The 17,891-nt window shown below is 28.7% G+C and overlaps 1 protein-coding gene across 1 annotated transcript; it reads left to right on the top strand.

Moving 5' to 3' along the window:
• Positions 1-7,760: 7,760 nt before the first annotated feature.
• Positions 7,761-9,259, top strand: LOC117920876 (nudix hydrolase 11-like). The gene is made up of 4 exons (XM_034838548.1): positions 7,761-8,170; positions 8,383-8,525; positions 8,680-8,799; positions 8,884-9,259. The coding sequence occupies exons 1-4, from the start codon at positions 7,831-7,833 to the stop codon at positions 9,100-9,102; spliced, it is 822 nt and encodes a 273-aa protein (XP_034694439.1). The 5' UTR covers positions 7,761-7,830; the 3' UTR covers positions 9,103-9,259.
• Positions 9,260-17,891: the final 8,632 nt, after the last annotated feature.

The raw sequence follows: 17,891 nt of genomic DNA, 5'->3' as shown, positions 1-17,891 counted from the left end.
AAATACTTAAATAAAAAAAGGAAAGGATAAAGATATATCATTAGGCTTATGATATATATATATATATATATATATATATATTTGTATTTTAACAAGACAATATTATCTAATTGATTTTTATTAATCACGAGATACTTTTAGGTTTTATTCATATTCATTAGGCCATGTGTAGGAGTATTAATCTTCTACTTCCCACCCTTTTCCTGCTTTTTTGAGTGTTCAAATTTTTTTAAAACAGATTAGCTTCCGAAAAATATGAAGGAAAGAAAAAAAACTATTAAGAAAATGATTTCTCATGTTTGGTTTTACCATAAGGAAATTAAATATAATTAAAATTTATCAAAAAAATTTATATTTTAATTTATTTAATCTTTATATAATGAAAGAAAATAAGTAAAATGAATTTGAAAAAACATATAAAAATAATTTATTAAATTTAAATTAATTTTTTATTTTTCTTCACCTTTTCTTTCTTTATATTTTTCTCCTTATTTTCTTTTCTTCATATTTTCTCTCAAATTTTAGAAACCAAATATAATCTAAATCTTTGAAAGAAAGAGAATTATAGTAAAAAAAAAAAAAAAAAACACATGGCAAACTATTGAGACTTCCATTAGAGATGCTATATGTCGAGTAGAGGCTTACCCACCTTATGGGCTAATGGACTTCAAAGGTCGTACGTTATGTGGAGTTTGCCTAGTTTTATAGAAATTGCGCTATGAATTAAGCTTGGCCTATGGATCCTTTCGAAAATTGATCTATGCATTGGTCCATAGGCCTTTTAGAAATGGGACCGGAGCTTGACCTTAATCCTTTTAAAAACTGTTTAATAGTGCTTAGTCAGTATGTCCTTTCCAAATTGCTTTACGAAGCTTGACCTATAAGCCTTTTAGTAATTATTTTACAATATGGCTTTATGGAGCTTCTTAGAAATGGCTCTACCAAGCTTGGTTCTTGCACTTTAGAGCTTCACCTACAAGCCTTTTAGAAATTGCTCTAAAGAGCTTTTCAGAAATAAAATGACACTTGTAAACATGACCTTAAAGGGACCCTCACACTCTCTATGAAAGATAAAATATAGGTAATGTTAAAATTAAATATTTCATATTTAACATGAGATAATATTAAGTTTGGTTAGACACAATTGTTATCTAATACTATTTGCATATTTGTTCCTAAGCCAACAAAATTGGAGTTTTTTTTTCTATATATAAACTTATGAAGCCTTACAAAATAAGGTGAGGGTGAAAGTAACGATGAAAATATCAGTAAACATAAATATATGAGTGAAAATATCGATAAAATATTGATTGATCTTTTGACAAAAATATCTATGATATCAAAATTATTCAAATAAACTTTAAAAAATAATAAAATAAGCAATAATACACATGTTAAAGTTATTTTATATGTGTAATTGATATAGGTATGATTAATGATAATATTTATTATAGTTCTTTAAAAAAAATCTTAAATTTCTTTAATATATTTATAGTCATTTATTTTAAAAATTAAAAACTATTTTTATTAAAACATATTTTATTACATTTTAAATAAAAATAAATAAATCGATTTTTATAAAATATTTTATTTGAGATTTAATTTTTAAAATTTTATTACAAATTTATGGTGACAACTTTTTTCTATTCACATTAATTTATTTAAATAATTAAAATTAGTAAAAATTATATTAATAATTTATCTTATCAAATTAATTTAAAATTGTAAAATATTAGAATTTCATTAATTTATTTTTTATATTACAAAGATCAAGGATATTTCAATAATATTCCATATTTTTCTTTCTAATATTTTGCCCAACAGATTTTTGATAGCGTATGGATGCCTCCCAATATCTGATATTTCAACAAAATATCAGGGGTGTGAATATGTTATTGCACAGATAAAAAGTTATACCAAAATACTTACTTAACCATTTAAGTGCTCACATTTACCATGCAATATTTCTTTCTTTGCAAATCGCATGCATCTTATTGCTTGGAGATCCAGCATCAAATCACAATAGGAGGAGCCCCAAAACTTCCAATGTCAATAATAAGTATTAGGAGTACACGTTCAATGTATTTAAAGAAGTCAAATTTTACTCCTCCAATAAGTAATTGCATGTTGACTTCATTCCACTACAATGAAATCAATAAGAGCTATTTTCTTACCTTTCATTTTCATTGCTTAATTAAAATTTAGAATTAAAAATAAATAAAAATACACGGGTTTTGAACAATTTGAGAAAACTCATTTTCATGTGACGAATGAATTTTCCCTCCTTCCTAGAGGAAACGGATTCCCTTTCCTTGAATAACTTATAATTAGACAAAGAACCCCTTTATCATAATTGTATTATTATGATTCCTATAATTATTTATTTTCTTTTTAGGTAGAGGTTATGTTCTTATGTTACCATGCAAATAATGATTAAAATTTTATGCATCAATTTTTTATTTTTTTTATAAAAAAATAACAAGGCATTGAAAAAGAAAAATAAACTTCTTACTAAAATGTAAGCTTCATTTAATTTAATAATTAAATCATATTTTATGTAAATAAATCAAATATCAATCTCAAGCCAAAAAGAGTATGGAATTAAGATATAACAATAAAGTTTATAGAGTCAATTAATTCTTACTTTATTTTTTAATAATTTTTTTAACATGTTAACAATGGCATCGAGGTCAAGAATTAGCTCTAATATCATTTGTAATAACTCATTTTTAATCGTGTAAATATTATTCATTTTAAACCTAAAGAGCCCTCACAATTTTAAAATATATTTACAAAATTAAGAGAGATCTATATTCATATAGTATAAAGAACTTTCTCCCCTATTAAATATAGGATATCATAAATTAATTTTAATTCTTCATTCTTACTTCTTTATCATTCACCCATAAGGTCATTGATAAATCAACTACTAATACATCAACACTTTATAAATTAAAAACTAGTTGAAAAATCCATATTCCATTAATGCTTTAAGTATGTTTATATTTGATTTTAAAAAAGTATGAGTGAATACAAATAAAGAAAAAAAAAAATTTAAGTTAAGAGAAAATTTCTCTTAATGAACTTTTCATGAAAATTTTGAGTGAAAAAAAAAAACTAAATTCTTGCTAAATATATTTTTAAAAAATAGTCTTTTTCCTAAAATATATATATATATATATATATATATATATATATATATATATATATATATATATATATATATATATATCTTGTAACATTTTCTCTTTTCTTTTTTCTTAATTCTTTTAATAATATTTTTCTTTTCTTTTCCTTATAGCTTTGAGAGTCTACCGGGCAATAAGTCCTTGCTACCATTATGCCTACTTCCTCTATTTCCATCCGAAGTCCCCTGCAGAGACGCAAAAATATTAACCCCACTTTATGAAAATAGTACCTTCCTCTCTTTCTTTAGATTGATTCATCCATATTCTACAAGTGCTGATGGCAGTGTAAACTCTTTCTTCATGGGCATTATATTTCAAAACATTTCCGGAAGAAAAACTAAAAATCCATTGATGGAATTCTAATTTACTCACTCAGAAAAAGACACTCATCACGACACGTAAGTGGATGAAAAGTACAAAGATTTAAGGGTGGATAATTGAGGGGGTAAAGGACACCTGTTGTCAGTCGCCACCACTTTACGTCTACAGTTAATCTACCGACAGGTGCCCTAGATATTTATTCACACCACTTACGCCTGGTCCAGCCACTTGGGCCCGGCGCAACAACAGGCCAATCAGTGCGTACCATCACTTGGCCACGCATGAAGGGTAACAGTGTAACACTTGGCCGGTCTGGCCTTACCTCATCTCTCCAGCGGCTATCTGTTTGTTTCCATCCTCTCAAGTAACATGGTGAGGAGATGCTTTGCGGCTGTGATTTTACCATCATGTGGGAACTGATTCTTTGTAACATTTTTATCCGTATGAAAACACCTCTCTGAAAATTTAGTTAATATTTAAACATAAATTGGTAAAATATTTTAATTAAGATTATGAAGCATTTTTAGCTCTTCAAAAATCACAAATAGATTCTAAATAAATTTTGGAGATTAAAAGAGTTTGCAATAGAAGGATGCGACAAAAGGACCAACTTTTCTTCTGCATGCTTACCCGGCAAACGGAACATATCTGTTTTGTCAAAATTATAAGACGTGTAGGTCACTCCAAAGAATTTAATTTGACATGATTTTTAGCTCCTACAATTTTAATCCAAAAAAAGTTAATACAACTTTTTTATTTTTTCTTCATATATATATATATATATATATATATATATATATATATATATATATAACTTTCAGTTATCATATAGTTTTAACGTTTTCTATCAGATATTTTTTTTTTAAAATGACAGGTTGTCCTTCCACATAGAGACACGTTTTACCAATTTATATACACGCATGTATCACATCATTTCATTATTGACATGAATGTTTATCAAATTAATTGTAGATATTTTGAGGTCCCACCTTACATTTTATGGGGTTGAAAATTTTTGTTTACTTTTATTAATACCTATTATTAAATTAGTAATGATTTCATATACAAGAAAAAAATATAAATATATATATAATTTTTGGTCTAACAAGGTTTTGCACTACTTTCGTGGCGTCAAATAGAATTAGACATAATTTTGGTCTAATCAAGTGATTTTATGGACCAAACATTAATCTTGACGCAACCAGGGAAGAGCTAAGTATGCTGATGCCACCATGCAGACAAATTAGTTGATCAGTTTGTCTCTTTTCCTAAAACTCGCTAAGCATCCTCCCTCGACCTTGATTAAGATGTTCAAATGTTGGCTAACTATAAGGCAATGCAGATGGGTGTGGAGATGCCTTGTTGTTATATTTGGAAAAGCAGCACATAATCATCATTAATTATAAAGTAGAAAGCTGTCAACGGTTCTATATACAATACATGAGTAAATGTCCTCCAGTTCTATACTTGTGTGTCATTCTCAAATAATATCCTCTAATGGCTTGGCAAGCCATTGAATTACACATTAGGAAGTAGATACACTGGCAATTAATGGACGCGAGAACTACTGCTTTTGCATAGAAGATAACACCAGACTTACCTTAATTCAAGACTATAATATCTCTCCCTCTCTCTCCAAATCCAGGATTTGGCTTTAATTCCATCTGTAGTTAGACTGTTTGATGACTTCTCCCAGTGTGCTGGGCTTGATCACCCTTAAACATGTGAGCTGGGAAATCTCTGGTTGGTCCGACCTCCGGGGAGTTGAGCTCAGGGGGGCTAGGGTCGCGCTTTATCCAGACAATGAAGATGAGAAAGAGAAGGAAGATGGAGAAGAGCAGCACTAGTATGAGCATCAGGATCTCGCCATTGATAGCAAAGCTCCGGTCATGGTAGAAGACAATATCATCTCTTTGAGGAAATTGAGGCGGCATAGAGGAAGATGACAATGGGGGGAAGGCCATGGAATAACATAAAATGCGTGGTGCTTGTACCTCAGAAAGGAATTGTTAAAGAGCTCCCATCGCTGCGTGGTGTGTAAATCTATGCCGCACGCACATGGTTTATTAATCCTTGGACAAGTAGCTGGCTCATGAGATAAGGTCGATAGCTAAGAAATAAATTATTATGGAAGAAAATGAGAGGAGAAAAAGACAGACAGAGAAGGCGTTTTCGTAATGGGGCCGTAGTGACGGCTTTTAGAGTTTTGAAGATGATGCCATTGTGTACTGTGGAAAAGAAAGAAAGAAAGAAAGAGGAAGTCTCCACCAATAACGCCAAGGAAAATTAAGAAACAGCCAAAGGTAGGTGGTCCTGGATCCATTGATATGTGAAGATGAGCATCATCTCCCTCTTAAACAATTTACTTCAATGCAAAGCTTATCAAGTTTCCTATTTAGCAACTCCATCTGAGATGGGTACCTTAAATTCATCTTAAATTTTATTAAAATGATAATTTATGTGGTTGGCAGAATTTCGATTTTCTGGGAAATTGAGGTTTTAGGTGGAATTCCCTTTTTTCTTTTTGTCTGTTAATCTATGATAATAATATGTAATTTCTTAGAATAAAATTAAAATATGGTATGGGTACTCTTTTAAATTTAGTGTAGTGGTTAAATTTCAAGAAATTTCATGAAAGTAGGAAGAGAAAAACAAGAGGGTGGTCATTCTCAAAAAGCATGGGAAGGGGGCTCCACCACAGGAGGAAAGGGCTTGACAGGGAGATCTTGAAGAGTCCTGGTCATGGCGGCTGGAGGAATCACGGGAGTCGCAAGCAGAAGGTGACGATGATTCTCATTGATTTTTTGTTCTCACTGCGCAGTGTTAATGGCTACACGTGTAAATGAGATGGGATTCAGTTGAATGTGACTAGGAATTTAATTGATTGAATCATAGTGTGGCACATTTTAAGCCATAATGTGACATTAGGAGTCAATTTTATGCTGTACGTGTGCATTTGCATATCTTCCCTTCCTCTCGCAGATGCCCACCATCAGGGGCAGGCATTATCTGAAATTGGGTGGGCTCTATGCCCATCTCAATTCTAGTCCAACCCAACTCCAAAATCAATCCACATAAATGCCCAACCCAACTATCAGATGATTCTGTGAATAAAATAAATAAAAATCAAATTGAGAACTTGCACATTTTCTTGGACTTTCCTCCCAAATACATGAAGATATTTTTCTTTTTGCAATTTATAATGTTTTTAATACCTGGCATCAAATACAATTTCTTGTTTTAAGGTGAAAAGAGTGGAAAAGAGAAAATTCATGGTAAGAAATATCATATAGTACAAACAAAGGGTAGAGAAGGGAATCATTTATTATGTCATATCATCACAGCAAGCAAAATCATGTAGTCAGTTCAGGTGTTGTTATGATACATTTCACATTAATTTCCTTTTTTTTTCCTATTTTTAAAAACAAAAAATAATAATAACTTTTATACAAAATACAAGAATTATTGAAATTAAACATATTTTGAAAAGATAATGATTTCTTAAAAACTATTTTAAAAATTAAGGTATTAAATAGACCTTATCCAATTACTATCTATCTGTCTATCAATTAAGCTAACGTTTCAAGTATGTACTAATTTACATATGTATTCCTAATTATGGAACCCAGAAATCCCAGAAATTTCTGCATAAATTTCTTCATTGCAAGAGTTGAGATTTACCCAAAAAGCAAAGGCTGCAAAACCCCAGAAAATACAAGCAATTGAAAATTTGGTTAGAGAGATGAACACAATTAATTACATAAACAGCCCTTTATATCTTCGAAACTCTAATCTGTTCTGAGAAGTGAGCGAATGGAGCATTTGGCAGCAGAGGGAACACCAATACCCAACTCAAGGATAACCAAAGCAGCATCTAAAGACCAAAAAGAGTAGCGGGTCTTCTAAGCAACTATATGCTTTTCAAGTTGCAGTCATATTCTTGCATATGGATTTAAGATTCTATTCCTCTGCACATATGTTTTTCTAACCCGCAGACGCATGAACTTCCATACACATTGCAGCCACTTTTTTCTTCGTAATTATGAGGTCGGATCTTACTTTGATTTCACTTTAATAAAAGTGAATGAAAGATGAAATTTTCCGATCCGTTTTCATCCTGTTTCTTTGTTTTTGTCATGTGCCATACTTTTCAGTGTACACTAATTCCATATTACTTTTTAATAGGTACTGTTTAATCCACTGGTCGATCACTGTGAATACATTTAAACGATCTGTAAAAGTGAGTTGTCTTTACGTTTATATATGCTTTGTTATAAGCTAGGTAAGCTTGTGCGATGGCTTTGCAAACTTCAGTTGTTTAATGGCTGGCATTGTACCCTCTCCGTTCATGGATGGGGGTGAAATTTATTTATCCCTTGAGAACTGGGGTAGCCAAACTCTTCGCGTTCTGGCAAAGCAGCTTCAAGTTTATAAACCACCTTCTGTCGTTGAAGAACCAGGTAATGAAGCTGATGTTATCTGCAACTCAGTTAGTCCAGGGATGGAGAAGCCGGCAGCCATTAAGGATGATCCTTTTTCATACAGCGTCAAGTGCTGTAGAGAGAGGAGAGCAGCTGTCTTAGTGTGCCTCTTTGAAGGGGATGAAGGGGAGCTGCGAGTCATTCTTACCAAGAGGTCCATGAAGCTGTCTTCCCACCCGGGTAATGTTACTAGTGAACTGTCCTGAAACTGATTGATTTGAAGCCAATTTAAGATTGTATGTCTAAAAGTCGCTAGAAGGAAAATGTTTCTGTTTGTTACTTGGTACAAATTGCATTAAATTTAATTAAGGGGTTATATACTATAATGGCATCACCTTCCAGATTCATTCAACATTGCAGCATGTAATGTGAAACCTGTTTATGTGATATAGGAGAAGTAGCATTTCCGGGAGGGAAGATGGAAGAAGGTGATGCAGATGATACTGCAACAGCATTGAGAGAAGCCATGGAGGAGATTGGCTTGGATCCTAATTTGGTTCAAGTTGTTGCAAACCTTGAGCCTTTCATTTCCCAGGTACTTCTTCCTTTTCCTTTCCTTCCTTTTTTTTTTTTTTTTTTTTTTTTTCCCTGTTTTGGGTTAATTGGTTTGGTGAATTGCTATTATTCCTTTCCTATGTTCTATTTTTAACCAACAAGGGGCTGATGATTCTTGACTCTTGATGATGCAGCACCAACTCAGGGTTGTACCTGTTGTCGGTCTACTTTCTAGGATAGAAGATTTCAAGCCTGTACCCAATACTGATGAAGTTGATGCTGTCTTCGACGTGCCACTAGAGATGTTTCTCAAGGTGACATGTAGAGTCCATACTTCAAAACGAAGCCTTGTATTAGCTTTGGAACCTCTTACATAGAATTGATGATATTTTCTGCAGGAAGAGAATCATAGATGTGAAGAGAGAGAATGGATGGGGTGGAAATATGCTCTCCATCTCTTTGATTTTGAATCAGAGCAAGGAATTTTCCTCATATGGGGCTTCACTGCAAACATTCTTATTCGAACTGCCTCCATCGTCTACCAGCGAATTCCATCTTTCTCGGAACATCTCCCTAATTTTCAGCAGCTACAAAGGGCCTTGAACAATGTCCCATAGTTAATATATATCTTCCAATTTGTGGCAGTCATAGCATCTGTCTGTTGCAATGTACTGAAATTCTTATGCCTAACTAACGAAAAACTACAAATAATGGGCGTTGTATCTCGCAATGAATAAAGAATTTTCAGATCTAGACGAACTTGAGAGCCATCAATGTATATTATCTTCTATGTTTATTGTTGGTACCAAGGGTCTTGGGCCTGGAACAGTGATGGACAGTAAGCCCAACATCCCTCTCACCCAGGACAACGACTCATCTCATGCAACAACACCAGTAACAAGGGTGGGAGATCTTCCTAGTCTTTCCTTCCAATGGGCAAGCTAGAAATCAATGTAAAAGGAGGATAATAAGACAGAATAAACTTAGGTTATGTTTGTTACATGGAATGGGAATGGAAATAACATTTCATATGTCTTCCTATTTCTTTCTTAATAGAAATAAATTTGACAGTTCCAATTATTATATTTGGATGTATTTACGGATATAAGGTTGAAATGATTATTTGTTTTATTTTAATATTTGATAACAATGGGCTGGGAGTGGGATTTAAAAAATGACAATAATACCCTTACATGTAATTTAAAGTAATTCTTTAATTTTATATTAAAAGAATATTTTTTTTAGACCTTTTTTTTTACTAAACAATGAGACTAAAAAAATAATATTTACACAATAGATAAAAATTGGTCATAAAAAATTATACAAGCCTAATGCAAATAAAGGGGTAAAATAGTAATTTTAACATATTCTATATCATTTCCTACATTGAGGGAATAAAAATTTCTTCTATCAAAAATCAATTGAAATCTCACTTATAAATTAGATTTCAATTTTATTGAAATTATTTTTTTTATTCTATTCACATTGTTATTAATTTATACAAACACGAGAATAGATAAGAAAAGAAATGAAATGTTCATTCACACTTCGTATTTTCACATACCAAACATGGTCTTAGTGTCACAAAGCTAAGAAGACTACCTAGAGTGGTAGGTGGGGAATGGAGCAGCAGTATGCTTTCTTGAGATAATAGGGTTAAGGTAATGCAACCTTCCCCACCATGGTTACTCCTGCTACAATGGGGTAAAAGATTAACCATGCAAGAAGTTCGTTGATTGTAAATCTCTCTTACATCCAAATATTAAAGTTTAAATACATGATAATCCTAATTAAAATCTTTAAATCTCAACTTTTAAACCAACCTATCAACCATAGTATTTTTTGTCCAAACAAATTCAAACTTAAACAACAACTAACAATAATCAAATTTTACATTTAACAAAGTCCCAAAAAGAGGGTTTAAACAAATGTCCTAATAAGGCCAAATTTTCTATCTTAACCATCACTTATCTCTCAAACTGAAGGTACCTGAAAAAAATTATCAACAAAGGGGATGAGCTCAAAGCCCAATAAAGAATATTAATGAAGTTTCAAAGATCAAATATTTTCATTCATGCTTTCAAATAGGAGATATAATGTATAATTATTTTCATAAAACGTTGGAGTACAAACATGTTAATACATTTTAAACTGTTCAACCAAATATTTTCATATATATGAAAATCATTTCATATCAAATTCAAATCAAATACTTTTAAATTATTTTCACTCTAGTTATCAAATAACAAATAATATCCAATTGAGTGGAACTTTATAAATGGGTGGCTAACCTCAAATTTGTTCCTTTTAAGGTGGACGAAACCAAACACTAATAGTAGTAGTAATCTCTAACCAAACTCCTAAAAGTTAGGGTCCAAATCAATTACACTCCTCACCATTAAAATATAAAGGTCAACTATTATATCCCATTAATAAGAGTCAAGCCAACCAGAGTCAAATTCTTTGTTTTATTTATTCAAACTTACAAAAGTAGAATATCTTCATATGTCTCGTTATAAACAAAAGAAATGTTATAATACATTTTCCATGCAAAAATATATTTGATCTATGCATAAAAGCAAAAATAACAATTATACATTTCAAACAACATATATATATAAAAAAATATTCTCTTTTACAAAATTTGTATTAATTTTCCTTACCTTAAAAGAAGTCCTCAAAAACCTTGGAGAAAAATAATTTTGGAAAATTTGTTTTTCACATAACATAACATAAGAAAAATAACTATTACTATTTATATAAAATTTTAGGTTTGACAATCCTAAAATAAAATTCCTATATTGATATTTTTTTTGGTACTTATATTTTTTGAATTTTATAATCAATGGCAATTTAATAAGTGTGTTTCCAAATTTTCTTAAAAGTTATAATCTTTCCAAAAAGTTGTGACTATTTACCACAAAAAATAAAATTATCATTATTTCTAACTAAATCCCTTATCCCATTTATTGCATTAAACCATTAATACTAGTAACTTATTATTAACTTGAACTAAATATTATTATTTTATTTATTATCATATTCAATGTCCAACTAACCCATCATCCACTTATCTTCAACACACAAAAACCCATACAAAGAAAACCAAAGATTAAATTTTTTTATAATTGATGGTGAATCTCGTTTAATTTTTCTTTGTTGCGGGGGCTCGAATCCCCCCAAAAGGTATGCAATGTGTTGTGCCAACCACTAGGGCAAGTTTGCCCCTTAAAATTTAATTTGCACCAAATATATATATACTCAAATTTAATATATAAACATAATTTTTTTAAAAAATGTTTTAAAGAACAAATTAGTTATAATTATTTTATAATTAAATGAAAATTTTTCATCTATTTGAATACCAAAAATATAAAAATTATCGTGATAATTTTCTTCCTAGTGTTTTTAATATCATTAATATATTAATTAAGTATTAAAAATTATACATATATTATCATTTATTTTATATCATTTAATACAATTGAATTAAATGAATTATAATTTTAATATTAAATATATTTTTAAATTGGACATATTATAATCAAATATCACAATATTATTTTCGAATAATATTTGATATAATTTAATAATAAATGTATACTTATGAAATTCATGTTTTTGTTATTAGCATATTCAATATTATTATCAAATATAATAAATTATATTATATTATATATATATATATATATATATATATATATATATATTATATATATATATATATATATATATCAATTACAATTCTATTATACTTCTAATTTTATTTTTAAGAGTTTTTCTTACATTTTTATAATTTCTGATCAATTTTAATTTCACCGATATTTTGTGTCAAAATATCCGTCAATATATCTCTGATATATCTGTAAAATAGAAGTACCAATATATCCGTAATTATTGATATTTTCATCCTTAAAGAAAACAAAGTTTCGTCCACTGTTACTATTATTATTATTATTATTATTTTCTTGATTTCCAATATCTTCCTTCCATCCCTTCGGGAAACACATGTCCTTCATTTAATTATTTATTTTCCTTTACCCTAACACACCTACACGCACAGCCTACATTATTATTATTATTATTATTATTATTATTATTATAACACACTTTCAGCGTCTAAAAGTCACTTTTTTTTTTCATCTAAAAATTTAAATTTCCTAATTTCCAACAATAAATGAACCCATAATCTTAAGTTTCCAATATTTTGATTTAAAAAAAAAAAAAAAAAACTAGCCCTAATCTAAATTGAAACTTTTTAAAAAATATTTAATGTATTCAAAACTAGCTAATGGATCTAATATATTAATCTAAGGTTAGAATCTTACCTGAAAAAATTTGAACTTCAAATCCTAGACCTTTAAACTTCAGCCATACCTTCTCCAATTCTCTAATTTTTTATTAATAGGGTTTTATGAATAAAAAATAAAATAAAATAAAATAAAAAATCTAATTTACACCTAGAACTATTAATTGAAAAAAGACCCTTTTACCCTTAATGAGTTTAATTAATTAATTAATTTTAATTTATTGTTTTACCCCTGAAGTTAATTTGGGGTGTTACATTGAGTCATCTTAACCACTTGTAAATTCTTAAGGTTTTGATTGTTTCAATCTTCAAATTTTGGTTAGTTTACCTTTGAGTCATTTTAACCACTGTACTTGGAAATTCTCATGGTTTTTGCTGCTTCAATCTATAAATTTTGGTCAGTTTTGCATATTAAGGATTTACTTATTGCACCTTATCATAGTTAGCTTCTATAAATGTTTTCTACTATGTTTGGTTGTTCGATTATTTAAATAATTATAGGAAATTTTCATCTTTTCTCAATAGATTATTTCTTATCACATGAGAAATAAAATAAAATAAAAAGCAAATTAGCTATTGGTTATTAATTTTTTATTACTTTAGAGTCTTAACACACTAGTTGTTAAACTATTTGATATATTTAAATAGTACATGAAGATAGGAAAAAAAAAAAAAGGCTTTTGAATTTTTCATATAAGTTCAATTAATCTTTGCAACTTGGTAGGATTTTTCATCTCTCTTTTAATTAATTTTTGATTGATTATTTTCTAGTTTTTAAAATCTATACTATCTTTTGAAATCTCTAATGCAAAATTTGTTTTTCCAAATAAGACAATTTCAATCTCGAGATGAATATTAAGAATTAACAAAACATTGGTTGTGTTTAAATTAATAAATAATATGAGTATTTGTGTATGTATGAATTATAGGTTACCTATATCTTTAACTTGTATATTGAATGTAATGAAGTATGCAACTTCTCTAAACATCAATTGACTTATTTTTCTTTCAATTTTTCTTTTTCCTTTTTTTTTGTTTTTTTTTTTTTTTTTTTTTGGTTTTTGTTCTTTCCTTTTATAAGTAGATTTTTTTTTTCAAGTGAACTATGTTGTTTTTACATTCTATTCTAAATAAAAGGTCGTAATCCTATATAACTAGGAAAAAACCCTTGGATGATCTTAATGATTGGCTCAGCAAGAACTTAGATTTTATTATGAGAAATAAACTTCATTAAGTACTTTGTACTTTGTGCTTTAGAAGCGAACAATATGTGAACTTTAAAATAATTAATTTTGCTAGTTATGAACAAATAATGTTGCAAATAGAAACAATTAATAATTTTGGAAAAGTTTTACTCTAAAACTATATTAAGATACAAAAAAGAAAAAGCAACATATGGGAAGTTGAGAACGGTGTACTTCTAGAGGGTCTAAGAAAGGGGATGACACTTGTACTGAATCTTTATTGGTTACTTGGTAGGTAAAGGTTTGTGCAAATGTAATTATAAAAATATATACTCATCTTATAAGGGAAGTTTTGATAGATCTAGGGAACTAAACATGGATTAATTATAGTCACTATGGTATTTGAAGACAAAGAAGGCATACATTATCAAATATAAGGAGGGCCTTCACTCTAGAATTTTTTAGGTTTCTAACCCTTGACTTACATTATTATTATTAGTTTTTATTAATATCTTTTTGTTTTTTAGGTTCCTACTTTAGTATAGATATGTTATTTTTCTTCCATTTGCATCTTTTGAAAGACTCTTCATCCTTCACATTGTATTATCTCTATTGATAAAGTTCTATATTTCATTTTAAAGCTAGCATGGAAATCTTTCAATCTATTTTCAAGTTTTATTTTCTTAATAATAATAAGCATTACATTTGCAAATTTACTTTGGAATTAATTATGATCTATTATCTTCTATTTCTCCATTGAATTGTAATTTCTTTTCTACAATAGCGAGAATTACTTCTTTCATTTTTATTGCAAAAACTAATATTTCAATTTTGTAAGCCACAAGGAAAAGTATATTATTAGTCAATTGGTATGCTCAAAAACCTAAATTTGATGAATTAATGAAAATATTTAATATTTTTATAATTCACTTGGGTGTGTTTTAAATTCATGTTATATTTTAATTTCTATTAAAGTTGAAAATTACTTTAGTTGTATAAATATAAGATTTTTACCTTTGGTTTTATTGTAAATTCTTAGGGTCATGGAATTTTTATCATATTATTTATGTACACATTTTCTAGTAATGCATGAGTTCCTTATAGGGTCATCAACAACATGGAGGGATTCATTGTGGTTATTATGTGATGAGATAAGTGAGATAATTTTTTGTTTGAGTGTATTTAATTTGAAGTTATGAACTCAACTATAACATTTTCTAAGTATTATAAAGTTTTATATATGAATATGTTTGTCATGCTCCAAAACCTACTCCAAGGTGTGGTAGTCATTTCAACTTCAATCAGAAAAACTTAAAGTATGAAAAGATTTGAACAATCATTACTATCGTTCTTCACTTTCTAGGACTATGTGGAATACTCCCTAATCTTCTTGTTGTTCCTCATAAACTATATATGTATCTAAAAATTTTAGAGAAAAAAAAAAGGGTGAGCATTTTCATACTGCTTAATAAGTTGTCTTATACCCAAAGAGCTCTAAAAAAAATTCTAAATTTATGCAAAACCATCATATGTCAAACAATAATATTCCATTTGCATTATAACATTAAAAGAAGCCCCAACCATATAGAATTAAATCAATTTAGATTATCATTTCTCTTATTTAATCATATATATCATGTCCAACATTTCTAAGATTACAAAATAAATAAATCATTTTATTTTCTAATAATGTTACATTCAAACCTACAATTGATATCAATCAATTAATTGATATAAATCTTTCTTCTAGATGCAAACATTTATAGGCAATCAAGCAATGTACTATCATTCTCAAGCTTTCGCTGAAGAATATACGTCCATACCCAAATACACTCTCCATTTAAAATCTTCTCCCAGGGTAAACTTTTGTATCTTTCATGATAGGGATCTCACTCCCTCTTTAATTCATCCTCTTTTTGGGTCTTCATTCCTTTTATTTTCATTTTTTTTCCTTCTTTAAGGTCTTTTCATTCTCTTTTCCATTTAATACAACCATTTCTTATTTTTCTTCACACACAACCATGGATGCAAATTGAATATGGCGATACAATATACTACATAGAGCAATGCACCAACATTTTTCACAATTTAGACATCTTGAAATTTCTACAATTTAAATTATCACTATTTTGTTTTCCCACTAATAATTTTCATTGTTTCAATATATGTAATATAAATGATCATCCTAAATTTTCAATTTTATCTTCCCAATACAATTCAAATAATTCTAATATTTCACACAAATATCCCTTTTTTTCACACAAACTATATCATCAACTAGACATTATTAAATTTTCCTCTTGTATTATTTCCACTAAAATCAATCCAAAATTCATATATTCATTAAAAGAAATCAAAAGAATAATCAGACATATAAAATCACTTTCAAAATATCACAATGATGAATAGATCTAGTTTTTAACAACATCCTCAAATTTTTCTATAAAACAAAATATATGAAATGAAAATTTTAAGAATAAGCCAACCTACCAAAATTTGAAAATCCAACCATTGGATTTGAAATCCGACATTGTGGCAATGTCCATCTCAACTAATTGAACAACCCTTCAAAATTTCACACTAATTAGAGCATGTTTAGTGGCTCAAGATGAAGCCTTTTCGTAGTGGGTAACCCACAGCTTTCACTGCATCTTCTTTATTTTATTTTTTCTTTTTATTCCCCTTCTTCTTTTGCCATCTGCCTCCCTTTTTCTCTTTTTTTTCCTTTCCCTTTTATTTTTTTTCTCTATTTTATTCGTGGGTATTATGCAAGACAACTTTATTATTGTTATTGTTGTTGTTGCTTCTTTTCTTTCTTTTTGCACTCTCAAGTCACTTCCTCTTTATTTCCCTTATCTTAGTGATCAAAATCTTGTTAGAACTAAAAGTGGTCTTAATGACCACCTAAAGTTTTCTTTCTTAAAAATTAAGTTTCCTATTATTAAATACTCTGATTTATTTTCTCATACATAGATTTTAATTAGATTCATTTTGAAATTCACAATTAGTTAATAGTTCATTAATGGAATGAATCAACTACACTTATAAATCGAGGAATTCTTAGTCCCTCTCCCCACTCTTACAATTCAATGAAAACATTTCCATACTCATGATTAAGCTTCTATTTCTATTTTTTTTTTTTTTTCTCCAATATCTTAACTTTAACTAGTAATCCACTAACTGTCAGTTATTTAATCTTTTAACTTATAATAATTAGATTTTTAACCCTTTAGGATGACATTAATTTAACTCACTTCATCTGTCAATCATGCCTTAATTAAATCAACCTTTCAAAAGTTCAACCTACTAAATAATAATATTTATATTTAATTAATTTACCTTTTTGTATAAATTTCTAAATTCATATAACATATTTAATCTTAATTTAATTTTGTTTCATGTTTTGTAATTCTACAAGGTCCAATCCCAACTATAAAAATTAAATTGATTCGTTGTCATGTTAAATTCAATTTCTTTTTAACAATTTATCAAAATACAAATTTTATCATGTTTTTCTTGCTAAGGATCTCTAATAATTATCTAGTAATAATTAAATTAATTTTTACAATATATTTACTGTTCAATGTTTTTTTAAAATCTAATCTCAATCATTTGCTAGTTAAATTTCTCTCCAAATTTAAATCTAATTTTTGAAATTCCTACTTTTTAAATCTAATGTGGCGAAAATTTCAAACTATTAACTTTTGACCAACTTTTCTAAAATTTCTTCCAATTAAAAGTTGACATGTAAATCTTTACCATTGTTTTTTACTATTTTACTTACAATTTTAGGAAAACTTTTGTGATCCCTAAATATGATGTGTCACTAAAAATTCGGGAATTACAATGTTGTTATGTTAACATTATTAAGATTACAATGGGTAGATTTTGTCAACACTTTCTCACTTCAACG

This window comes from Vitis riparia, chromosome 8 (assembly GCF_004353265.1).
Source record: "Vitis riparia cultivar Riparia Gloire de Montpellier isolate 1030 chromosome 8, EGFV_Vit.rip_1.0, whole genome shotgun sequence".
Taxonomy (NCBI): Eukaryota; Viridiplantae; Streptophyta; class Magnoliopsida; order Vitales; family Vitaceae; genus Vitis; species Vitis riparia.
The sequence above is the reverse complement of the archived record's forward strand: the minus strand, read 5'-3'. Positions and strand labels throughout refer to the sequence as shown.